General features: G+C 39.0%; 1 protein-coding gene across 9 annotated transcripts in view; it reads left to right on the plus strand.

Annotated features, from left to right (window-relative positions):
* Positions 1-26,717, plus strand: part of rap1gapa (RAP1 GTPase activating protein a) — a 90,872-nt gene that overhangs the window by 59,111 nt on the left and 5,044 nt on the right. For 2 of the 9 annotated variants that reach the window (XM_017487492.3, XM_017487493.3), the window contains exons 4-21: positions 2,684-2,719; positions 5,656-5,703; positions 6,039-6,077; positions 6,179-6,364; positions 6,879-6,982; positions 7,480-7,558; positions 7,735-7,788; positions 9,282-9,365; positions 10,483-10,583; positions 11,238-11,367; positions 15,049-15,204; positions 15,483-15,554; positions 15,651-15,737; positions 18,291-18,431; positions 20,539-20,691; positions 22,568-22,645; positions 24,395-24,504; positions 25,297-25,392. In XM_017487492.3, the coding sequence (XP_017342981.1) occupies positions 2,684-2,719; positions 5,656-5,703; positions 6,039-6,077; positions 6,179-6,364; positions 6,879-6,982; positions 7,480-7,558; positions 7,735-7,788; positions 9,282-9,365; positions 10,483-10,583; positions 11,238-11,367; positions 15,049-15,204; positions 15,483-15,554; positions 15,651-15,737; positions 18,291-18,431; positions 20,539-20,691; positions 22,568-22,645; positions 24,395-24,504; positions 25,297-25,392 (1,754 nt within the window). The remainder of the gene's footprint in view (positions 1-2,683; positions 2,720-5,655; positions 5,704-6,038; positions 6,078-6,178; positions 6,365-6,878; positions 6,983-7,479; positions 7,559-7,734; positions 7,789-9,281; positions 9,366-10,482; positions 10,584-11,237; positions 11,368-15,048; positions 15,205-15,482; positions 15,555-15,650; positions 15,738-18,290; positions 18,432-20,538; positions 20,692-22,567; positions 22,646-24,394; positions 24,505-25,296; positions 25,393-26,717) is intronic. The other 7 variants (XM_017487497.3, XM_017487496.3, XM_047160191.2 and 4 more) reach the window with 5 other exon arrangements.

Here is a 26,717-nt window from a genome sequence, read left to right on the forward strand (position 1 = left end):
CTCAGGGCAAAATCAGCTAAACATAATCTCAAGCAAGGTTCATAGTGGAAAAGTGGTTTAGTAGTGATTTATTCATGTAATGTTCCACTTTTAGAAAGACTTCAAAATGGGTCATTTTGACCTGAACAGAACAGAAAGTGTTTTGATCGAGAGTCTCAAAGTAAGAATCTGAGCTCATTAGCCGTAAAGATAATATCTCATCATGCACCGGTTTCTCATATGCAGCTCCAAAAACTGATATAAAGAAAATGCCCAGCACCTGTTGGTGTGGAACACAGCATTAGAGCTCCATTGGGTGGGCTCCGTGTAGGCTTGTTGAAGTATAACCCGAGTCTCAGCTCCACCTCTACACCTCAGAGAGAGAGTACAAAAAGAGCTGCTCTGTGAGAAAGGAATGCAAGACTTGCCTTGCCAATTCCCACACCAGTCTGGAGAGAGGAAAAGAGAAATATTGGCCCTAACCTCATGCTCATACACACAAACACACATACAGGGTACACACACCTCACAGAGCAGTGCAGCGTTCTCTATCAGAGGCTTTCTCACACTGCTGTGATGGGACACTCTGCTGGTTCTCACTTTGTACTTTTCTTCTCAATCGGACAGAAACAGGAGGTCTCGTTGGAGGCCCAGGAAAAACATTTCTGGATCTGAACAAGTCTGGACTGGATGTAAAGTATTTTTTTTTGTGTGTGTGTGGGTGTGTAAGAGACACTGGACATCATTTCAGAATGGCTATAAAAAGTCCAGTCCGCGTGACAGTGGGACACTGGAAAAGGCCTGGAACTGTAAGTAAATCTTTGAAGCCTGACAGCAGTCAGAGAGCAAAAATATAAGAATAAGAAGTGATGTTGCTCTGAGAAAATGTGTTGAATTATATCAGAGTCTGAGCACTGCAGGCAAAAGATCAATTTCTGATTAGTCAGGTTGATTAAAAAAAAAGCATTTCGTGCCATAGCATCTCTCCTGTATATGGAGAGAAGTAACTGTAACATTTCACAGTATTTTTGCACTATTTTAAAGTCTGCAAAATTATCCAGAGCAATAAAGTAATGGTTACCATGTAATGGTTGTATCCGGGAGCACTTTTTATTGTTGTGTTCTTAGCTTTGTATTTGCTTTGTATTATTTTAAAGCCGCCAGTGTTCATGACTCAGGCACTGTTTGCTGAAGGAGGATCACCTGGGCTGAGGATCAGGAACAGCATATGGTGCAGAGTTTTACTATTAGTCTTTGATAAAGCCTCAGTGTCTGCTGTTTCAGTTTGTTGTTTGATAGCTGAGAGGTATGAGAACCCTCCGTAGAGCAATACACTAAATAGATCATCAGCTTCGCATCACACACACACACTCTCTCTATTTCCTTTCTTTTCTCTACCAGCGAGGTTGTGAAATTGTTATTTTGCTGGGTTGAATTTCTCAGGTGTTTGTTTTCAAGGCAGTAGGGTCTGTTTGCATATGGAGGAGGACTAGCACAATGTACTCAAACAATGTGACATGGTACACAATCTGTTTGCCCAGGCGAATGGGAAGAAATTCATGTAGAAATCATACGACACACCCCTCCCGGAAACACACGGGTATCATGTCAGCTGTCTACGCATTGCTGTTCGTAAACATGAGGGTTGTGCAGTGTCATGCACTAGGATATTCAGTGAATCTAATATGAAAAAGTATAAACGGATCCCCTCAGAGTGTGGAATGAGGAAGTGAACTCAAACCCACGTAGCCCCTAAACTTCAGCTTGTATTCTTATAAGCTTGAACATGCTTGTGTATAGAAGAGTTTTCTTTTTGTTATTATTGTTTAATTATTCTATAATGATAATTTATAGAAGAACTTATTAACGATGCAAAGTAACTCATATTGGAATAATGGAGTGATTGAGACAAGTGTTCGGATAACGATATAAATCCTAGGATAATTCATATTACAGAAAGAAAACACTAGTATGGGTTAAAGACAATAAAACACAGAAGCAGTAATAAGGCTGGGAAACAAAGCTTGGAGTTTACGCTAGAAATGCATGATAAAATTTTAAAAGGAGATGCAAAAACAGCAGAGCAGAAATAACCAACCTTATGAAGGTCAGACACAGATCAGGTCAAGACTTTAGAGTAATCAAGCAATGATGGGACTTCGACAGAAAAGCACATAGAAACATTTGCTTTATAAACAAATGAAGTGTGTTTTCAGTTTAATGTGTCCAAATCTTTGACCGGTAGTGTACATGCCTTAACTTTACGAAACATTGTAGTATGATGATGTGATTATGGTTATATAACACAAGTGATTTAACATCGAATCAGTGTTTTAACACTAAAGATAAGCAAGGGGCCTTGCTGACCACTAATGCTGACTTATTGCTACTAACATCGCACTCCAACAACCTCAGCACCAGCTCCTCCTGTTCTAAGACACTTCAGTGCTTCATTAAATAAAAAATATAATCTTTTGATGTCATTTGTAGAAATGAAGGCCAGTAAGGTCACCTTAACACAGCAGAGCTACAGTGGCATAATCAGGTGAAGCAGAGTTCAGTGCAGGTAGCAGATTAAAAGAGCTGCAGTGTGTTCACTGTCTTCACTCTTGCTCTACTTAGACAGTGTAACATAATTCAGGGTTCAGCTCTCACATGTGAGTTTTATCATCACTCATCTCATTTCCTCTCCCCCCTTTTTCAGACTACTGATTTATTTGAAATGATTGAAAGAATACAGGTAAAGTATTGCTTTTATTATCTAAATCTCGCTCTTACGTTCTTCATATTAGATGTCTTCCACTAACCTCAGAACCAGCTCTCAGAACTGGTTGCCTAGACATGACTTGTTTACTTTCCACTTCTTGTAAAGGAAAGCTTTGTAGATAATGAGAAAACCCTGTTTCATTATGTTGTCCTATGCTTTCTAATGTGCAAGATTTTCTTGTTCATTCTTCGTCAATAAGTTTGTCTGTAAATTTAGAGGAGGACCAAATCGTTCATCATTGCAGACAGCTTTGTGTAACACGGCTGAGTAATTAACTTGTGATTAAAGCAGTTACTCATTTTCATTATTCATCACTCACAGATAGGTGATAGACATTTGCATAACAATAACTTTATTTTGCATGATATTTTATAGCCCCATTCGGATGGTTGTAGTTTTGCATCTATTACAGGAACTGTACTCAGTGATTTTATTTCCGTTCATTTTTTAATCCATGCACCTTTGAGAAAATTCCAACCTACAATATATAGTATATGGCTTTTAAAAACACTCGTATTATTTTACTACCAACTGGGTAGGCATCTGGTCTAATAACGGTCCGAAAATTTTAGTCCCAATTGGATAAACATCTGGTCAAATAATTGTCTGATCATTTTAGTTTTGTCTGGATAGAAGTCTGGTCTAAGAATTGGTCTGATAAATGTACCGACATCTTTCTCATTATACCAGCAATTGTTTCGGATCAGAGCAGAAATATTGACATCATATTTAGTCATATTTGAAGTTGTTACATGAAGAAAGTGTTTATACTTCCAGTGTCCAAAAATAATGTATGCTTTGGAAGAGTGTTATATCATTTGAAGTCAATCAAACACATGAAGTCAATCACAAAAAAAGATTGCAATCCCGCTGTTAGAAGTTGTATTCACATACAGTATGCCACAATATCATTGTAGTGTTTTGTAGTGTTTTGTTAATAATTTCATCCAGTATATGAATATATCACCATGTGTGACACAATAGTCTGGTTTTGCGGGAGAGGAAACCTGCAAGAAAATCATTCTTTTGCCTAAATTTAGATGTGTGAGTATTATGATGGTAGACATCATCTTAGGAAACTAACACCAGTCCATACAGGATTTCGCTGAATTACGGCCAAAAATACTTGATTTTTTTTTTTTTCAAAATGTACAACTTTGCAGCTGAGTTTTTTGTGTTTGAATTGGCTAAATCGCAATCGCACAAAATTGTTTTACATGGACTTTCGCAATGATGTTTGTTGGTAAATTAGACCTTTTAGCTGTACTTATGTTCGACGCACATGAACTGACAAGAACTTTGGCTGAATACACGTTGTGCTGATGTCACATGACTCATCTTGGCCCAAATCTGCGGTAATTCTGAAAAATTGCAAGCAAGGAGTTTCCCTGATTTTGCGTTAATTTCTGCGATCGTAAAATCCTGGAGGGACTGTAATACCATCCGAACAGGGCTGATGGATAGTACAGCTGTAATGCCTAGAATTCATTCTAGTGAAAAAAAATTAAGAATGGGACTGCAAAGAAGAAAGCACATCATAGACATTCCACTCCAACAAGAAACAGCTGTTATCACAAAATGATAAAGATGCCTGTTTGCAGTGTATCAGCAGATAAACCAACAATCCAGTAATCTGAATATCGCCCTTGTGCTTTTCAAACACAGACACACCTATCAGTAGCATCTGAGCCCATACAAATACACACACACACAGAATGGTGGTTTGGCCTGGATATACAGTACGCACGTCTGCAAGTCCTCAATGTATGAAAGTGACATGTCAAATTGTTCATGTCAAAGATTTTCTATACTTTCAATGATCATTTTTTCTTAATATCTAACACTGACAATTCTGTAGTAATTGTGTAATTTCTTTCATTGTTTCACTCTTTTCTACACTTACTCATATTCACTTCTCCTTCTTGCAATACACTTTTACTCTCATATCTACTTGTGGTTCATGCTGTTGGTTGCTTTTTATAACATTTGGGTATGTCTATACATAAACGTAATCTCCGTAAAAACGTATAACATGCATAAGAATTGAATTACATTTATAGAAGAATGCATGGGGTTATATGAACAGATCATGTTATCATTCACTGCCTTGAACGTAGTTAACACCACTTTAGTTCAAAGGCATTAAAATATATGAAAGAGTTAAAAGTCTGTGACTTGTAATTATGATAATTGATTCTTAAAGCTGATGAGTGCACACTGGAGGGGGACCAAGGATTCATAAACATCATACCTATAGTGAGGACAAAGAGAATAATGAATGCACACAAACTTTAAAAACAAGCAAAAAAAAAAAAAAAAAAGGTTTTATGTATGTGTTACATAAGTGACATTATCAGGGTTTTTCTTTTCATTTATACAAGGCTATTGACTTCATAAAGCATCTCACACAATCCTGATAACTGACAAAGGTGGCTCATAAACACTCGATCATTGCCTTTAAATAGGTGTTATGACATCACTATTTTCTGTAAATCCATCAATGCAAGTCATTTACCTATATATTTACGTGTACTTAATTACAGTTTAATAAAGCTTAACCTTTCCATATTTAGACTTTTTGAAAAAAAAAATTTAAACCGTACTGGGTCTTTGTCCTGTAGAATGACACAAAAGAATATTTCCGTATGTTGTTCAGTATTTATACATGTGTTATGTTGACAGTGACAGACTAAATGTTATCAGTTACATCACGCAACTGTTAATGCTTCATCATCACTGTCATTAATATGACATCAAATTCATATTAATTACCCTTTACAGCTTATAATATGCTACAATTTCTATCTAATCTGTTAGATTTTTTTTTTTAATAATGAATGAGACGTGAACAGATTGTGGCAAAGAGGATGTTGATGTACTGTATTTTTTTTTTTTTTGTTATGTTTCAGAGCAACAGAATGGATGAACAGCGGTGTACCCTTCCTCCACCCCTTAAAGTATGCCCTTCACACACACACACACACACACACATACTCACCTCACACACAGCCCCTATTGTTTCCAAGCCATTGTTTGGTTCAGATGGAAGGCGAGTTATCAGGCAGACTGATAAGCATTGAGTTCCTACAGCAATAACTTCTCTCAGACACCAACTAATAGAGTTGCAATCAGATGAAATGTATTGGTGCTGAGCTATAGTTTCTGTTCTGTGGAAGTTTTGTCTGAAATAATTCACACTTGAATATTGATATGTGTATTCTGAATATTATAATGTTCAAATGTTATTATCGTAAACTACAACAGCATGTGTTTGTTTGGGTCTTTTTAACAGACTGAGGAGGACTATATCCCATACCCTAGTGTTCATGAGGTACGGTATAACCCAGGAACAGGTCTCAGTCACATTTCCTTTTTTTTTTTTTTTGTAAATCTGTTGCACGGCTTCACAGGTGTGATTGCTCTCTCGGTTAGGTGTTAGGCAGGAAAAGCCCTTTTCCTCTGATCCTGCTGCCTCAGTTTGGAGGTTACTGGATCGAAGGCACCAATCACGAGCTGAGCAATGGAAATGACTTGGATCAATTGCTGTCTCCTACGTCCCACATCAAGCTGGAAACCAACACTACAGCCAGGATCTTCCGGAAACACTTCATGGGAAAGGTAAGACTGTACTCCACTGTAATGTACTACTTTCAATCCATATTTAAAAAAAAAAAAAAAGATAAAAGACAAGAACACTGTTTTGTACTGTTTAGTGTCAGGCTTGTATTTTGCATTTGTGCAACAACATTTGCATTTGAACAAAAAAACCTTCCCTTAGAGATTTGGAAAATCCATTTGACCAAAGTAAGACGCATGACTAGTGTCACACCAAGAAGGTTTATGCGTGTCCCTGTACGCATTTTAGAGCTTAGCTCTAAAGAAGACATATTAGTTTTGCCCTTAATTTGACATAATGTGTTTAGCTAATGAAATCCTCATAATGGATGAGTCTCATAGTGTGACCTTGTAGCAAACACATGTCTGTGTGCATTTATTCAATTGTGTGTGTGTGTGTGTGTGTGTGTGTGTGTGTGTGTGTGTGTGTGTGTGTGTGTGTGTGTGTGTGTGTGTGTGTGTGTGTGTGTGTGTGATAAATGTGTTCTCACACTCTTTCTTCCCTTCCTCTCATTAGGAGCATTTTAATTACTACACAATGGACAGCGCTCTGGGCCACCTGGTCTTCTCAGTTAAATACGAAGTGATTGGGGACCAGGAGCACCTCCGTCTGATGTTAAGGTATGCATCGTCACTCCTAATATCTCATCCATACATTTTCATATTAAACCTTCCTAATGTCTTATTGAGTGAGGGATTAGTCTTTGACAGATATTCTCCTCCTGAGCTGCTTTGCTTTGCACTTTCATTTGGATTAAAGATTATTCTAGACGTGGCAGTATCCATTCTCTGAACCATTAGTCATATCCGAAGACAGTATGTATCAGAATATCCCATTCAGTCACACCTTTCTCTCCTGAGATTACATGGGCAGCACCTTCACAGCACCATCGTTTCCAAATTAGACACCAGATGGACAATTTGGGCCAGTGTGTGGGTGGAAAGAGACAACTGTAGGACATTGCTGACATCTCACCAGTGTGATATAATTACAGTACAGCATCCAATCTGAAACCAAATAAACTGAACGAATGATGAGTCTGTACATCCATCAGTTAAAATGTAAGATTAAAATTGAATCCGGTAAACACTGCAGAATCTCTTTTGGTATTTTCCAGGAGCAAATTGAAGACATATCACGATGTGATCCCAATATCATGTCTGACTGAATTCCCCAACGTTGTCCAGATGGCCAAGGTGAGAGTATGATTCAGTGTTGTTCTTTTCTGCCATTGTCATTTATCATCCTCAATATCATGACTGATAGATAGCCTCATCTGACCAGTCCTGACAAAAGCAATGGATTGATTATTACAACAAACAAGAAGAGCAAAAAAATCATTCAGCTTCTTTCCTTGTTTTCTTATTCCCAGCTTGTGTGTGAGGAGGTGAACGTGGATCGCTTCTTCCCAGTGCTTTACCCAAAGGTATGCAGTTCTCCACCATACATGCTTAGCCTTTCAGTTAATATAATTAAAACCTTTGTGTTTTATATATATTTATATAGTATCATTCATATATTTAAAATGCACCTCAAAGTATATTTATATGGACAAATGTATGTGACCACCTGACCATCTCATTTGTAGGTCGTTCCCAAAGTGTTGCCGCAAATTGTTAGCACACAATTATCTAGTATGTCTTTGTATGCTGTATCATTAAAATTTCCCTTCACTGGAACTTAGGGGCTCAAACCTGTTCCAGCATAACAATGCGTCCGTGTACATATCAAGGTCCATAAGCATAGACATGGTTTGCCAAGGTTAGTGTGGAAGAACTTGAGTGGCCTGCACAGAGCCCTCACCTCAACCCCACTGAACACTTTTGGGATTAAGTGGAATGTCGACTGCACACCAGGCCTGCTCTCCCAACGTCATTCTCTTGTATAAAAGGGCACAATTCCCAACAGCCACATTCCAGAATCTAGTGGAAAGCCTTCCTAGAAGAGTGGAACCGATTTCAGCAGCAAAGGAGAGACCAACTCCATATTAATGTCCATGGTTTTGGAATGGGATTTTGAACAAACACATATGGGTGTAATGGTTATGTGTCTCCACAAACCTTTGGCCATATAATGTAATGTTGAGTGTGAAGTAAGAAAAAAAATAAAGATTTTTATTTAATGTTGCTTGGCGGGGGGTGGGGGGAGGGGGGATTTTGCTTGGTACCTTAGTGGTTAACTGCTTGCTAACCAGTTTCCTCCCTTTGCTCCAGTTTACTGTCCCAGTCCATAGACATGTGTTGTAGGTTGATTGACATTTCCAAATTGTCTGTAGTATGTGAATGGGTGTGTGAATTGGTGTGTCAGTGTGCATACGAATTTGCCTTGCGATGGATTGGCACCCCATCCAGGGTGCCCCCCGCCTTGTGCCGCCAGTTCTCTAGGATAGGCTCCAGGTTCCCCGCGACCCTGTGTAGGATACATAGGATGGAAAATGGATTGATGTCTATAAATAATAGAAACATGTACTGTATGTTCTAATGTATTGTCAAGTTTTTCTATCAATCTTAAAAAGTGAAATGTTATTTTTTAATTATGTTGTATTTTAGATCTCAGATAAGCCATTCAGAAAAATAGGCTTAATAGACTCAAAATGTCTTTCTCTTCTGGGTTTATTAAAACTTTATTTAATATTTTAAGTTAAAGAGAAACAACCAGACAGACCCCTTTTTAAAAAGCCTTACAGAAAAAAAGGCTTAAGCATAATCTTTGATCACTGTTGAAGTTTACTCTCTAATGGCTCAAGAAGTTTTAAAGTTTTGCTAGCTGGAATGTCAAAGATTTGATGTCCCATATCTCAAACGTCTTTCTTCACCCCAATAGCTTGTAATACAAATGACACGGTGTCTCTCACTTCTTGCATGCAACAGTTCTGGTGCAAAAATGTTTTATTTATTTAATCTTTTAATTTATTTATAGGCTTCGAGGCTTATTGTGGCTTTTGATGAGCATGTCATCAACAACAACTTCAAGTTCGGAGTAATATATCAGAAGTTTGGACAGGTGAGTCCCACAGGAGCGTCTCTATCAAGGTCTGAATAGCTATATAATTTTTTTAGTCTATTTTAAATCTTCAAACAGCACCCAGGTGCCTAGCCCACAGACACACAGACTTTCTAAATAACAAAAGCAGCTCATACAGTATTGAAAAGTCCTCTTCACATTGTAATGCCTCCTCTGAGTGAGAAGTTACAGCACCCCGAACATTACTTCTGTTTTTCTCTTCTTTAAATTATTACGCTTTTGTGTGGTTAGGGTTGGTAGAGAGATTTGCTGACACAGCTCCTTGACCTTTAAGTTGGACTAGATGAGCGGTGAGCAGAGAGGAAGAGAGCCTATGAAATCGTCCACTCGCAGCATTAGCATAGAGAGGCTCCTAATGATGCAGCCACACAAAGAGCCTCTTCCTGTCATGTCTCTGTCTGTTATCACACACCACACAAAATGCTCTGTTCTTGCTCTCTTCTTCTCTACTGAACCTATCAGGAGACCAACACAAGTGTTTTACCTACACCTTATCATAGCATCAAGACAGCTCTCTTTACCGCTGTGCACTCAGCACCCACAGCTTCACTCAAAAAAGGCACGATGTTTATTCAGGAAAGCAATTAGCATTTTCATCAGCCTAATTGCCCCATAGGGAATCATAATGAACTAGCTCTGTAGGTTTTGCTAATATGAGCATGTGCCAGGGTCTTTGTCTTTGTCAGTTGTATGTTGAAGCTCTTCATTTTATTTAGCATCTTTTGAATTTTAAGCTTTGTTCTGTCTAACAAAAGCAGTGTCATTACATTTTCATGTTACTGTAAGCACTGATTCGAACAATGAATGATGCTCCTGTGAATTATATTGACTTTCTGTGTAGGTGCTTTTGTACAGTCAAGAACAGCCAAGAACGTAAATGCAAATGTCGTGTATGTAAATATTCAACGTGGAGTCATAACAATTTGTTCATACAAAGTTTCGATTTGTATGAAAGGTTACAAAGGTTAGGGTTAAAGCCAAGGTTAGCATTCGTACATTTTTCATATGACTTCAATTGTAATGAATTGAATAAGATCCTTTTTGAAGTGATCTGAATTTATTTCTAAGTTGAAATGTAATGTCTTTGTCATTGTAGACTGTTGAGGAGGAGCTGTTTGGAAATAATGAGGAAAGTCCTGCATTTGTGGAGTTTTTAGAGTTTTTGGGTCAGAAGATCGAGCTCCATGATTTTAAAGGGTAAGATACTGAACATGCTACCCACTGATATGTTTTGTACCTTATGTGAACAGCTACATATAAGGATAGTTGTCATGTAGTAATGCACCAGTATCCATTTCAAGGCTCACCGGACAATACAGCCCCTTGCCTCATTTCATCTGGGCAGTGTGAACTTGGCCCCGTAGTTAACTAAAACCCAATAATTTCATACTGGAGCAGTATCACCAAGAACACACACCAAATATATCTTCTTCATGGTTCTGTGTTGCATGAACAACACATTGCTACCACTGGTGCAATAGCATACATACAGCAACGTCAGTAAAACATAACATGGGGGATGGACAACAAAGTTAATTAAAACCCTGACTTAAGCCTGGGACAATCAATAAGCCAATAAGCCTCATAATTACTTTTATTCTGATGATCCATAAGTAACCTTATTGCATCATCATGTCCAAAAGCATGCCAGTAGGTGGACTTGTGACTCAACATTTATTCAGGAACAGCTATTAAATATTTTGAAAATACAGTAAACCTAAGCCTAAACCTAATATTTGGTGAGAAGTGTGAGGAATGTAAAAGTGGACTTGAATTTAATGGTTTTGAAAATTAAATGCCATTATGCTTGAAAATGGAATCTCACCACCTGTCCTCTTGTATTTTCTCTAGATTTAGGGGAGGCTTGGACGTGACACACGGGCAAACGGGCACAGAATCAGTCTACTACAATTTCCATAACAAAGAGGTCATGTTCCACGTATCCACCAAGCTCCCCTATACGGAAGGTGACATGCAGCAGGTACAAGCATCCATCAGGTTTATCATCTGCTTCAGTAAACATCTGTGCTGCTGTGTACTTCTTTATTAGCGGACTAAACTGCCTGCCAATTATCTTTTTTGTGAGCAGTACAATTGCTCCCAACCAGTTGGTCTGTTGTTACATCCTTATTTAAGATGATAAATAACCTATTAGATCAGACAGGACAGGCGTGAGCGGCAGATCTCTCACCCAGCTGTCCTCTGCTGTCGTGCTGGCAGATGATGTGCTGCACTAAGTGACCTTCTTGTCTCCTGGTGCCAAACGGTTTCTCTGAGGAGCAGTGTTTTTCTAGACGCTCCTTAGGGATTCAGCCACGTTTATACACACTCACACACAGCCCAATAGCAGCTGTTGCCGGTTGACAGACCATAGGGTGCTTTCAGAAAGAGCACCATTATAGAACTGAGTTCTAGGTAATAAATAAATAAATAAATAAATAATCAGCAGCACCGGCCCATCCAAACTCTGCAGTTTGCATTATCGTTGCCAACCGTCTGCTGAGGGAGATTATCATGACTTCAGCAGTCTTCAAGCTGCAGGAGGTTACACATTCAGGCTTCCCTGCACTTCCAGCTATGACGCAAGTGGTACACTGGTCTGGTCATTGTGCATTGCACCAAAGGGTTTTAATATATTAGAGCCACTCATGAGACATATTCTTAATTCTTATCTATCCACCTTTTTCCTGAGGATGCTCCTCTAAAAAGGATTATGGGTATAACTTCCGCAGAAGTAGTAGCACCGCGTTAACTGGCTTGCTCTGATGGCAGTAGGTGTTGTTTATGTCGAGATTCGTGTGTGTTAAAAACTAATACTGTTTGTAGCTTCAGGCGGGAATATCATTACAGAATGTCATTACGATGCTCAGGAACAACATGTGCTGTCCGTGTCTACACTTACAACTTGGCAAAAATTAATTTGTAGCTTAAAGAAAAGTGGTAAATACACAGACCTAGAGTTAAGGTGGACTGTTCCTGTGAGCCATTGTACAGTCATGCCTGTCTTGCTTTGCCTGACTGCATTCTCTACCTTTATAGAAGAAACGACAGTCTTTCTTACTCTTTTTTTAACTTAGCTATAATGTAGCTATAAAACACTATTAGAGCTCAGATAATGCTAATACTACTAGCCTAATACTAATACTAGTAATAATTATAATATAATAAATACTAATAATCATCATCATCATCCATTTTTTTTATCCTTAATTTAATGACCTTCCACGTTATTGCAGCTGCATGACTACAAGAGCGTGCTAGACCGGCTGTACATACGATATATACGATGTCTGTATGACATCTGATGTTGACACTAAAACCCAAGCTTTATGGTGTGACAGGTTCAGGCTTTGACATGGCTCTATTTCAGCTTTTAAGTACACAAAATCATTTCCCACATCCTTCAGTAACACACGACCGACTTTATTACTGTGAAGCTACTGGTAAGACTCCGAGCTCTTCAGATTGCTCAATGTCTTACCATTACAAGCAACAGAATCAACAAATTAGCTAAATATGCTAAATATGATATTATCCATGGGAACTTTTTAAATTGTCTTCACATTCCTGTATTAAGGAAGGGACGGGTATGCTGATGTCTTTTATAAGCTCTGTTAGCATGGGATCCACATCTTGCTACGAATTAATGACTAGCGACACCGCGGCGAAAGGGTTGCTTACGTCTTAACGGATGTTACTCCTATAATTCACGCAAAGCATCATGGGGTGTAGGAAAATGGTGGATAGAACATTTGACGATATTTGATTTCATCAGTTGTGTTGGGGGGCACGGTGGCTTAGTGTTTCATGTCTTGGAGTCATGTTTGCCTCGCACTTCCGGATTTGGGGGTTTGATTCCCACCTCTATCCTTTGTGCACAGAGTTTCCATGTTCTCCCCATGCTTTGGGGGTTTCCTTGGGGTACTCCGGTTTCCTCCCCCAGTCCAAAGACATGCATTGTAGGCTGACTGGCATCTCTATATTGTACATACTGTGTGAATGGGTGCGTAAATGTGTGTGTGATTGTTCCTTGTTATGGGTTGGCACCCCATCCAGAGTGTCCCCCGCCTCATGCCCCTAGTCCCCTGGGATAGGCATCAGACTCTCTGCGACCCTGTGTAGGATAAGTGGTACAGAAAATGGATGGATGGATCAGTTGTGATCATTTGTGTTTGCAGATGGTAATTAATACATTTCTAATACATTGTCTAATTCTAACTTATTTTGTGGTAACACTTTATTTTAAGGAACACATATTATGGGTTAAATAGGGTTTTGTTCTTTGTTCAGTAAACCCCAAATTAGACACTTGTAAATGGTATTCAATAGGAATTCAACTTTATTCATCAACACTCATATTGTTTCATATTTAATGAGGTATTATGTCAAAATGTCTAATAAATGCATTATTAGTTGTGATAATTTGCAACAAATGCTTTGATAAAGCTCTGTTCTGTAAATTATTGAGCATGAATTAACCATCTGAATTCATCTCTTACTAGTTTATAATTGGTAACATGTTATTCCTGTAGATTCTGCGTAGCATCACGTGACCTGAAGTTTACTTTAGGAGCACCAAGTTTTGAAAAAGATCATTTTGCATCCCATATTCTAAAATCACTATGATTTCATGTCTTTATGTTTATAGCTACAACCCCAATTCCAAAAAAGTTGGGACGCTGTGTAAAATGTAAATAAAAACAGAATGCGATGATTTGCAAATCTCATAAACCCATATGATATTCACAATGGAACACAGGAAACACATCAAATGTTTAAACCGAGGAAAAAATAAGGTAATTCTGAAATTGATGGCCTCAACACATCAAAAAAGTTGGGACGGGGGCAACAAAAGACTAGAAAAGTAAGTGTTACTACAAAAAATCAGCTGGAGGAACATTTTGCAATTAATTAGGTTAAATGGCACCAGGTCAGTAACATGATTGGTATAAAAAAGAGTATCTTAGAGAGGCTTTTGAACTGATCGCTGATAAAAAGCCAGATGGTCCCTCTCCTCTTTAGTTTAGAGTGTGCAGCGTCCATTGTTTCCAAAAAAGAATTTCAAATTTCGATTCGTCTAACCACAAAACAGTTTTTCACTTTGCCTCAGTCCATTTTAAATTAGCTTTGGCCCGGAGAAGACAGCGGCGTTTCTGGATCACGTTCAAATATGGCTTTTTCTTTGCATGATAGAGCTGTAACCAGCATTTGTGGATGGCACGGTGAACTGTGTTCACAGACAATGAGTTCTGGAGGTGTTTCTGGGCCCATGCAATAATTTCCATTGCAGAATCATGCCTGGTTTTAATGCAGTGCTATGTTATTAGTGTTAGTGTTGTGCATGAAAGTGTTTTGCAATCAGGATTATAGCCCCCCACCACAACCCCCCACCCCCCGCATTTCATGCATATGTTCTGGCTACTCTTTTTTGTTCTGCTTGAATTGAAAAATGTTTGCAACATTTGCTCTGATGTGAGATAATCCAAGTACATTTTGAAAAGCAGATATTTTTGTATTTTAAAGAAAGCAAATATGATAGGTTTGAGAATGGGATAAAAAAAAAAGTAGAGAAACGGACTGATATAGATCAGGGTAGTATAGGGTAATATAGTATATAATGTGTTTTCATTATTATTTCTGTTCCTCCCTCTCTATGTTTTAGCTGCAGAGAAAGAGACATATAGGAAATGACATTGTGGCCATTGTGTTCCAAGAAGAGAACACTCCATTTGTGCCAGACATGATTGCATCAAACTTCCTTCACGCCTACATTGTGGTACAAGTGGAGAATGCGTGTTCTGACAATGTCCTGTACAAGGTAGAGCATCCTGAAACAACTGACATATTTTTACTTCACTGAAGCATAGAACTTTCAACTTTATTTATCTTAAAAGAAGTTATAGTGTTATAGCAGAAAGTTCACAGATATATGTGTATACATTTTTATTAGCTAATTAAGAACTTTAGCAACCCAATACTATTTTATTTCATAATAATCATCATTATGCTTGAGTTGTGTTTAAATTACTTACCTAAATGAATATCTTCTATTACCATTATTTAAAGATTTTTTTTAAATTTTGTGTCATTCTACAGGTGTCAGTGACTGCGAGAGATGATGTCCCATTCTTTGGACCGGCCCTTCCTGATCCTGCCATATTCAGGAAAGTAAGCTGAAAGAAGTTGTGGCAACTTATCATATCCTCATTTGTTTTTTAGACCGTTCAGTATTAAACCATGGTTTGTATTCTGTTTCTCTCTTAGGGATCAGAGTTCCATGAGTTTTTATATACAAAGCTAATCAACGCTGAGCACGCCTGTTACAAAGCTGAGAAGTTTGCCAGACTTGAGGTGAGTTGATCATATTTAAGGCAATGTACCACATATACAGTCATGTGAAAAAATAAGTACACCCTATGGATTTGAAATCGGCAGTACATGCAAGAAAACCCTCAAACATCTTGCAACTAATATTCTTCTTATAAAGAATATTGCATGGAAGAGTGGTCAAAAATTCCTTCAAGCCGATGTCAGAGACTGGTGGACGTTGATGCAAAACTCGTACAAGAAGTTATTTCTGCTGAAGAGGGCAATACTAGTTTCTGAGGCCAAGGGTGTACTTTCTTTTTCCACAGAAGAATATCACATCTATTGATATTTCTGTTGAATAAATGATTGAAGAAGTTAATTTTCCTTTTGATTTTGTATATCAACTTTATTAATAGGCACTGTTTCAAAGATGATCAAATGTTTGCTTGTCTAAATATGTCAAAAAAGCCAACAATTTCCATGGGGTGTACTTTTTTTCACATAATATTTTAGTTTTTCTTTACTCAATTTAGAACTGTTGAAAATATACATATACTGTATTCAAATGCATATCAACATACACTGATCAGCCATAACATTAAAACCAATGACAGGTGACGTGAATAACATTGATTATCTCGTTACAGTGGAACCTGTCAAGGAGTAGGATATATTAGGCAGCAAGTGAACAGTCAGTTCTCAAAGTTGATGTGTCGGAAGCAGGAAAAACTGACTGAGCGATTTTCACAAGGGCCAAATTGTGATGGCTAGACTACCGGGTCAGATCATCTCCAAAATGGCAGATTTTGTGGGGTGTTCCCAGTATGCAGTGGTTAGTACCTATCAAATGTGGTCCAATGAAGGATAGCCGGTGAACCGGCGACAGGTTCATGGGCGCCCAAGGCTCATAGATGTGCGTGGGGAGCGAAGGCTAGCCTGTCTGATTCAATCCCACAGAAGAGTTACTGTAGCACAAATTGCTGAAAAAGTTCATGCTAACTATGATAGAAAGGTGGCAGAACACACAGTGCATTGTAGCTTGCTGCGTATGGGGCTTCCTAGCTACAGACCGCTCAGAGTGCCCATGCTGATCTCTGTCCACCGCGGAAAGCGCGGGCATCAGAACTGGACCATGAAGCAACGAAAGAAGGTGGCCTGGTCTGATGAATCACATTTCTTTTACATCATGTGAATGGCTGGGTGCTCGTGCGTCACTTACCTGGGGAAGAGATGGCACCAGAATGCAATATGTGAAGAAGGCAAGTTGGCAGTATGATGCTCTGGGCAATGTTCTGCTGGGAAACCACCTACCTAAACAATGTTGCAGACCATGTACACCTCTTCATGGCAATGGTATTCCCTAATAGCAGTGGCCTTTTACAGCAAGATAATGTTGTCCCCTATCTATATATAGGAGAAATAAGTCACAAGCATGACGGTCGGTGTTACTTCCACGAGAGCTTTACTCGAATGGAAAATTACCGCTTTTCCTCCAAGTATGTGGGCAGAAACTAAAGCAATCGATCCCAGAGTGCAGGATTCAGACCATCCTAATAGATGACTGATCAGCGTTATACTTACTTGAATTTTTATGTATTGAAACATTAAAATGGAACAACAGCGAAAAATAAACACTCTTTTAACTCTCTTTTTTTAAACATTTGACTATTTAACTTAACACATTTCAACTTGTCACAATAAAGCTCCCTGCCACACTGTAAAATTGTTCAAGAATGGTTTGAAGAACATGACAAAGAGTTCAAGGTGTTGACTTGGCCTCCAAATTCCACAGATCTCAATCCAATCGCGCATCTGTGGGATGTGCTGGGCAAACAAGTCCGATCCATGGAGGACAGACCTCGCCACTTGCTGGATTTAAAGGATATGATGCTAAGGTCTTGGTGCCAAATACCACATCACACCTTCAGAGGTCTTTGTGTCCATGCCTCGACGAGTCAGAGCTGTTTTTGCTGTACAAGGGGGACTTACACAATATTAGGCAGATGAATTTAATGTTATGGCTGATTTGTGTATCATTCAGTTACGCTGATTTGCATAGCAAAACATCCATTTTTAACTAAATTAATTTTGAGACTTTTGGCTACAGTTATGTCACTTTGGAAAAGTACACTTGGAAAAAAAAAAACACTGTCAGCATGGTGTGTGAATTCTGTCTCTGACAGTTCCTCAACCTCATTTCACTTAATAGATGTGCACAGGACTGTTTTTAAATCCTGACCATGCATTTTTTTTTGTACCTGGCTGTGATATTTTCGAACAAATTTTGCTGATTCTGTTTCCCAAAATATAAACAAACTAGTAGCCTAGTTTTAAACCACCTGACCATGCAGGTACTAAGGACAAGTAGAATAAACAAAAGAGAATGAAAAATACAAATAGTGTGCCTCTTGTTTGACTGGTTTTTGTACCTGTTTAGAACACATTATTTGTTCAGTCTGAATAATGCATTCGTATTTGGTTACATCTCAATTGTGGAAGTATGAAGGTTATATATAGAAAATATTTTAATATCTCCATCATTTATTCATTAATGTATCTCATGGATTGAATTGTCTGTTGTGTGTGGGCGGTCAGGAGCGCACTCGGGGAGCCCTGCTGGAGACACTGTATGAAGAGTTGCATATCCACAGTCAGGCCATGATGGGGCTCGGTGGGGATGAGGAGAAGCTCGAGAATGGAGGAGGTGGAGGAGGGGGCTTCTTCGAGTCTTTTAAGGTAGGACCTTGCTACTAGTCTCCCAAAGTGCTGCTAATGATAATCTGGAGGACGGGCAGTGATTTATGGGTGGCTGGGTCTGTCTGAGTGCTCCTAATAATAAACATGCACTGCTTTTGTGTGGGCTCCCATGGTGCTCTTCATTACAGGTGTGGGTGTGGGTGTGCTTCACAGAGTCTGTAGCTTTTGTGCTGGTTTCACACAGTATCCTCTATGAGACTATATTTTCCTTAATCAGACCCAATCATACCTTATTCTTTAGACACATTTTTTCTAGCAGCTTAGTATCAGTTTTTGTGAAATGCGTAAATGCCAGGCCCTGTCATCTTCTAGGATGGAGATATCAAGTCAGCATGCTTATTACAACAACTGTTAAGTTCCAACAGATGCTCTGCAGAATTTACAGTGATGTAATGAAATCATTCAAACTTTAATTAGCCTTAATTAGTTCACTTAGCAGATGAAGAAATAGCAGTGCTCAAGCATGTCATCTGATGATTACAGTTACACATGATTAATAACCCTAAATTGATTGATAGCACATGCAGTAAAAGCGCATCCATATTTGCTACACTGGTACTCAAAAAACAACGACCAAAAATATGATTAGATTAGGTGTGAATTTATAGTCACTCTAATATGTAGATCGGACTGTTATAAATGTGTAGTATAATTCATATTCTTTACTTTCTTAAGGCCTCAGTACCTAAGGATACTGTTTATATGTATAATATTTGCTTAGATTAATCCCCTTATTTTATCTCCTAAAATAGTTGAGCCCCTTAACACTCAGGCCTCATTAGCATGTTTACCATTTCCTCATTCTCATAACGACATATCATTCATATTGTTGTCTGGGTAATTATTAAATAATCCATAGTAGTTATACTATGTATAACTAGCTAGAAGTCTAAAGGGTTAATCATTTGTCCATTATTTGGATAAATAGACACCCATGTAACAATTTACAGTACATATGGCCACACTACCTATTTGTATGGTCCAAGTTTACCTGAGCATTGGATTTGATATAGAAAGATTTGATATAAACAGCTCCTTGATCGCATTGGCTAGGGTGACATCAAGGGCACTGATCATATTTGGTGCTGGGGATACATCAATACATGAATTGGTTATCCATTCACTACCATGCTCATTTACTTGTAGGGTAATACTAGGTGATCAATAGACAACACAAAATGACAGTGATCTGTATTTATTTCACAATTAACAATGGCAATCAAACAGAACTGACAGCAAACTGTGCTCTGCAAAAATATCAACAGGAGGAACTACAACAGGATTGTTGACCTGAGTGTATAGAGTAGTATCTGCGAGCGTGGTCGATAAAAATAAGTGCAAGGCCTTTGCATGAATTGCATGCACACTGAGGTATTTGCAAGCACGGAGCAGAGAAAGTGTCGCATATAAGAGCTGTTCAGTTCTACGAGCACTGAGCACTGAGACACGCATGCTTTCTTTGCCCGCTTTCACCAGGGTCTCAAGTCAAGGTGCAGTTCACAGCACCTTGCACTCATTTTTACCATGAACAAAAAAACAGAGCTAAATAACATGCTTCACAGTGCCACTGGTTGATTAATGCAAAGAAAGTTAATAAAAGCTGATTTCGGCATCAGTATTGATATAAACCAGTACAAAAAACATGTACTCAGTGTGAAATAAATTGTATTGATGCATCCCTATGTACGGCAATTCTAAGAGAGTATAATTGATTGTAATTGTTTAATTAACTCCTGTTAGGATTATGGACAGTCTGTTCTCTCTGTGAGCTGGCTTCAGTAGTGCCTGGTACATATCTCGGTAGCTTCCCCTTGGCTTGAGCTAGCCTTGCTTGACCTCACTGTGTGCACCTTGCCCATTCAGTTTCTCTACAGTCATGGACCTCTGCTCTGCTTCATGCCTCCATCTCTGTTTTCATTTCTGATTCTCTTCTTATCTGTAGAATCCTCCAGGCCTCCTCAATGACTCAGGGTTTCCCATGTAATTGGCGTTCAAATCAACGGGTTTCCCACCTCCTCACTTCTCTGTTCATGGTCCCTGTGCCCACTATGCCCCCTGGCTCACAGTGTTTCTCTCTGACCCCTAGCGGGTGATCCGCAACAGGAGCCACTCTCTGGATGCCATGAGTTTCAGTATTGGGAAGCGCGTGGTCTCCTCTAGTCACAGCGGCAGTTTTACCCACAACAACAACAACAACGATCAGCTGCACTCACCAGAGACCCCCAAATACGCTGGGATAGTAAGTAACACTCCCTCTGGCCTCAACATGAGCCAAAAGAAGCCCTCACCCCCATTCCCACCACCCTGAATCCCAATATTGTGCCTCTTCCAAGTCCCACCCTCACAAAGTTTTTCTTTCTCTGCCCACTTCTATTTTTTTTTTATAAATATATCTCTGTTAGTACAAGTACAAGCAAAATGAAACTACTGATCAACAGCTAATCAACACAAGAACACAACATGAGAGGCCAGCTGTATAAATTCATATTTAACACTATTTGCTCATGTATGGATAGAGCTTTTTGCCATATCCATACTCTAATACTTCTTTTCTCTTACTAATGACACGCTGCCTCAAGCAGCTCTTTAAAACATACTCACTAGAGTGCATTCTCAGTCCTTGCTCATCTCATCTCATGATAAGCTGGATGATAATGATATTTGAACCATAGCAGAGGTTCAAATGGCCACCTGCTATACTAAAGGGATGTCTTATGACTCAGAGAAATGGTCAAATCCCAATACAGTGTTATTCACTCCTAGTCCTGATATGAAAGTTCTGTCCATTTTATTTGAGTTCTTGGCAAGCCTTCAGGGTGTGTATGGTGTCCAGTGTGTTTTCTTACAGCTGTATATGGTTTTGGGATGAATTTGTACCAGAATGTCGAAACATGCTTTCAGTTTGTGCTGGCAGTGTTGGAAAGAAGACCTATGCGAATATGTGGCATGAGTGAAGTGTGCATCACAACCTGCTGAGTGAGCTTTGTGTGTGTGTGTGTGTGTGTGTGTGTGTGTGTGTGTGTGTGTGCGTGCTTGATGTTTTTTTTGCTGTTCTGGTGTTTTATCCACAGGCATGAGCTGACGATGAGCTGAGCTGTGCTTTGCTGTGTGTGTGGTGAGTATATGTGTACACAGCAGGCCCGGGTCACACTGCTTGAGGGCAAAACTGGCCTTCTTCAGTCAACCAGCTCACCCTCCTGCCTGCTCCTCTCTATATCAGTTTCTTTTTGCCAAGCACAGCTGCTCTAATGGAGATCCTGCCAGCCCTGGGGATTGTTGCAGCTGTCTGACACCACATGAATTACGTCACTGCCCTTTCTGACCATGTTTGCTCTGAAACACCCCCCCACCCCCACCCCCCCACACACAATTCCCCTCCTAACAATCACAGGGTTTTGTCCACAAGGAGCAAACATGCTGGATCAAACTACTGTGTATCTGCTGGTTTGTTAGGGACCCCATTGTTGTTGTTGTTGTTTTCTCATCTGTGTATTTACATGCTGAGTCAGATATTCTGACTTTGACGGTTGAAGTTTACAGACGGCTGTAGCTTCCTGTACTGTGCATTTATCAACTGTAATGAAAGTCCAGGGTGTGATACAGGGCTTGGAATACTCAGAGAAATCCCACCCAAATTTCAGATATCCATCCATCTATCCGTTTTCTATACCGCTTGTCCTTCAGGGTCATATCACGAAACTAAAAATGCAGGATATACAATAAATTTGCTAACCATATGTATGATTACGTTCATTTCTTAGCATAACACTAACTTGTATTGGTTATCTTAATCGAAGACTGTGCAAAGTAACCTGTATGAATGTATGTGTGTCCGCAATGTCTGGGTTGTCTCTAACAGTCTGCTGTGTGTGCTCCTTTTTCTCAGCCCTGCTCTCTTGTTCCTCACAGGCCTCCGTAACCAACCATGGCTCCTCAGGCTCCTCATCTGGCTGCTCTGTTGTTTCCATAATAACCCTTTTACTGTAGAATTATTAAGCCCGACAACTGCCTTGTGTGGTTTTTCAACAACCTGCTGCATGACAGCTCATGGTCTCTTCCCTCCCCCCCTTCTCTCTCTTTCTTTGTGTCTCTCTGTTTGTGTGGCCCCTCTGCAGTCATTGCTTGTCCCAGGGAAAAGTCCCAGTAAATACGGACGTCGCGGCAGTGCCATAGGGATAGGAACGATAGAAGAGGTTCATGTAAAACTCTCACTCTTTTCTCCATCTATTGCTTCCACTGCATGACCGACTCTCATTCGCTGCACTACCATTGCACTATACAGGCAAACACCCGATCTCAGAAAAAACAGTATGGAGTAGCTTGGTTTCACTTAGTTTTATATCTAGAATAATGAATGCTGCTTTCACATTGGGTTATGTTCCCTGTGTTTACAAGATTCCACAAGAGGAATTTCTTGTTTACAAGTTTGTTTGTTTGTTTGTTTGTTTGTTTTTGTTGGTTGTTGTTGTTTTTTTTTTTAAATTGCAGAATCCATGGAAGTATGGTCAAACAGACTTTTCTTAGCAATTCACAAAGACATCTGTTATAATTTTTTTCAATCACTATGCTTTTACATTGTCTATATAAAGACTTAATATTTTGCCTATTAGCTAGCTTATTTCTCAGTTGCCAAGCAACAGTGTTCTTATTATATTAAAAACTCTAGCAGTGAATGTACTGTGTGTTTTGTCTCATCATACCGAGATTTTAGTCTTACACAGTCTTATCTTTATAATGTGTCAACACATTTGAGGAAAATGTTGATATTCTAGACACTTTGGTTTTGTTTTCACTGTCAATATACATTTACAATAATTTACAATAATGTAAATGTATAAAAGACAACAGCGAAATGCTTGCCTCAGTCATTAGCTAATTTCTCAGCTGCCTAGCAACAGTGTTCCCATGACATGAACCATTTGAATAGAAAACCTATTGTGTTCACCTTCCCATGTTGAAAACATAATTACTTATTACAATTAGCAGCTACTTTAAGAAACCCCTATACAAATTAGCCCTCTATAGAATTGTATTCAGCATAGGGACACTATTCATGACCTGTAGCTCATGATTGTTTCACTAATAATGCATGGAGTTTTGATTTTTTTTAAAAAAAATTACAACATTCTGTCACACCACTGAAGGCTCTCTAGCTGCCGAAAGCATTTTTATCATTTTGCATTTTACTTACTCAGCATAATTGTCATTGAACTGTAAATATCAATTCACCTTTCCAGTGTCCTGCCCTTTCAAATATCCTTCCATATTATGTCCTGTATCGCTACGTTCCCAGTGTCTCCCTCCCTGTTTGTTGTGGTATATATAGCTCAGTGTATTTCTTTTCTCTTGTCTGGATATTCATTGGTATTTAATAGCTTGCTAGCATTGCACTACAAAGAGGGGGGGTTGGGGGGTGGAATTCAGTGTCAGTTCTCCCAATGATTTTGAAGTCATTCAAGATAAAGGGCTTTTTCAAATCATATTTTTAAAACTGTAAAGAGGGAGTAGTAAAATCCAGTAAACAGACCGAGAGTACAAAGTGGCCTCAGTAAGGTAAACCTCCTCGAAGCTCTGTAGTTCAGCCCCTGTCTTTTATCTTGCAGTAATGTATAAAGCCTGGTGCTGAAGCCACTTTAGTGATGCCTGTGGACCAGCATGTCGCCTCTAGCCAGTTCTGGATCACATCAATAGCTTTCAATCTCGCAGACATGTCAAAGTGCATCCTGTCACAATAAAACTACAACCGGGCATGGTAAAAAGCTGTAGTTCTCGGGCATATTTGGAGAGTAAAATAAAAAATGACATAGCTGTCCAACCGAATCATTCCGTGACATGCAGCAGAATATAACAAAACTATGTGTACTACAAAATGTGGGAGGCTGATGGTATGGTATAGTATTTTTTATTATTAAAAGCTCACAGCTGCCATCTCTCTCCTACAGTCTCTGATCATTCCTGGGAAAAGTCCAACGAGGAAAAAGTCTGGCCCATTCAACTCTCGCAGGAGCAGTGCTATCGGCATCGAGAACATCCAGGAGGTGCAGGAGAAAAGGTAAGGAGCTCAGTGACTCCTTGTGAGTCAGAAAGCAGAAGCATCTGTAATGTCTTAGGTCATGTTATTACTCAGTACACTGATGTTTGTTGTGCTGTTTGGGAAAGAAAGATATTGCATGTGTGTGGATTTACAGTCATCAGCAACTTTAGAAGGAAAACCAGGAACGCTGCAGAGTCATGCAATTATGCAATCAGTCAATCATGTGCAGTGAAGCAGTGCAATGAATACAATCATGCAGATACAGGTGAAGAGCTTTATTTAACGTTCACATCAAACATCAGAAACGGGAGAAATATAATCTCCGTGATTTTGTGGCATGGATGTTGCTGCCAGACAGACTGGTTTGATTATTTCAAAAATTGCTTTTCTCCTGGGATTTGCACAGAATGTGATAAACAATAAAACATCCAGTGAGGAAAATGACCAGAGTTGTACAAGCTAATAGGAAGGCTGTAGTATAACAAATAACCACTGTTTACAACTGCGGTGAGCAGAAAAACATATCAAAATGCACAAAATGCCAATCCTTGAGGTGGATTGGCTCAGGGTTCCTCTCCTCAGTCAGTGAAGACCAGGAATCTGAGGCTACAGTGGGCACATGCTTTCAGAAACCAGTCAGGTAAAGTTTGGAAAAACATCACCTGGTCTGTATAATTGCATGAATGAGCAGGTGTACATTTGTTCCTATTAAATTATATATTTAAACCCTTTGATTTAGATGTAGCGACAAACAAAGTAATAGGTCACTGATTGTGTGCCATTGTATCTGTGTTTGTGTGGTTACTCAAGGATTGCCGCTCTTTTGTCAGAGGACAGGACAGTGCTCTGTGTCTCTCTACCCAGCGTCAGTCTCAGGAACGGCAGACTCATCATGGATTCCTCAAAGTAGAGATGCCACCTTAGAATCGCCTTATTAACAGCAGAACTGCTTGGGCTCTTTAGATATAACACAGTGGAATAGAGTGGATGAGATTATAAGCTTCAGTGTGCATGATAAAATTAGTTACGTGTGTGAAATGAGCAGTGAGTGATAACAGGTTCTGATTGTGTGTTTAATGATGCAGCTTAATTGACCTCTGTTATATGTGCTAAAAATGTTAGTAACTCATACTTAAAGCGTCTTGCCCTGCTGAAGTATCTGTGATGAACAAAAGAGAAGAAATGCTGCTGAAACGCACAGTGCTTCCAAATAATAAGAATTCCATGGCAGAGTCAGTGCATTAAGACTTTGCCTCACTGACAGTGAAAGTCTGCTTAACATAAAGTTAAAGAGCTTTGTACTGTATCTGTATATGGGCTCTATTTTCATGCTGGCATCAGTGGTATAAGAGACATATCACTGTCCGGTTTGAATTTTTGTGGTCAGAAATTGAATCATTGTTCGGAGTAGTTCAACCAGCTGTTTTGTAAATGTTTCCACACTTTCAATGTAAAAGAAGTGAATTAATCGAAACCAAAAATTCATTTTATTCTTAACAAATAAGAACAATCAGCATGTTTTGGTGGTAGTTAAATGTGAATTATAGTTCATTAATCACTGAATGTCATAGTATATTCCATACAAGCAACAGAATATCTAACAGAAAGCATGCTGTATATTATTATGAAGTCTATAAGTAAATTCTTATAGCCATTAAGAAAATGTCTCAGCCAGGATTTTGCTGAGTTTATATAATTGTTTTTTTTTTGCGATTGTTGTGGCCAGAAATGCTTGATTTTCTGTGCTTTTTTTTCCGGAAAACTACTTGAACTGGTGAAATTGCAATTGCATGAAATTGTTTGCATGAAAATGCAAGCTCCTCTGAATATTATGACATTTCCTTGATTTTTCCCTCATTTCGGTGATTGCAAAATATTGGACAGACTGTTTAAAGGAACTGTTCAATTTGGATGTATTAGCTTGTCTATCCACATCAGTTTTTAATGAATTCTTTCTAACCAAAGCTTTTCTAAAGTTCTTCTGCTATGTTCCCTCAAGAAAACCCAAAATATTTCTGCCACCTGCACCGTGCCATGACGAGTTGCCTTATTTTAGCACTTGCGTTACGATCACAAAAATAGAGCTTTTTTTATGATTCATGTTAAACCTCAGAGCACAACTTTCACTCGCAGCTGCTCTTCTGGAATTCCTGTTGTTCAGCAGATACTGTAGTGATTCAGCATGCTTTGTTCCAAATATACATGTCTAATGTCTCTCATGACTAACAAGA

This window comes from Ictalurus punctatus, chromosome 15, assembly GCF_001660625.3.
Source record: "Ictalurus punctatus breed USDA103 chromosome 15, Coco_2.0, whole genome shotgun sequence".
Classification (NCBI taxonomy): Eukaryota; Metazoa; Chordata; class Actinopteri; order Siluriformes; family Ictaluridae; genus Ictalurus; species Ictalurus punctatus.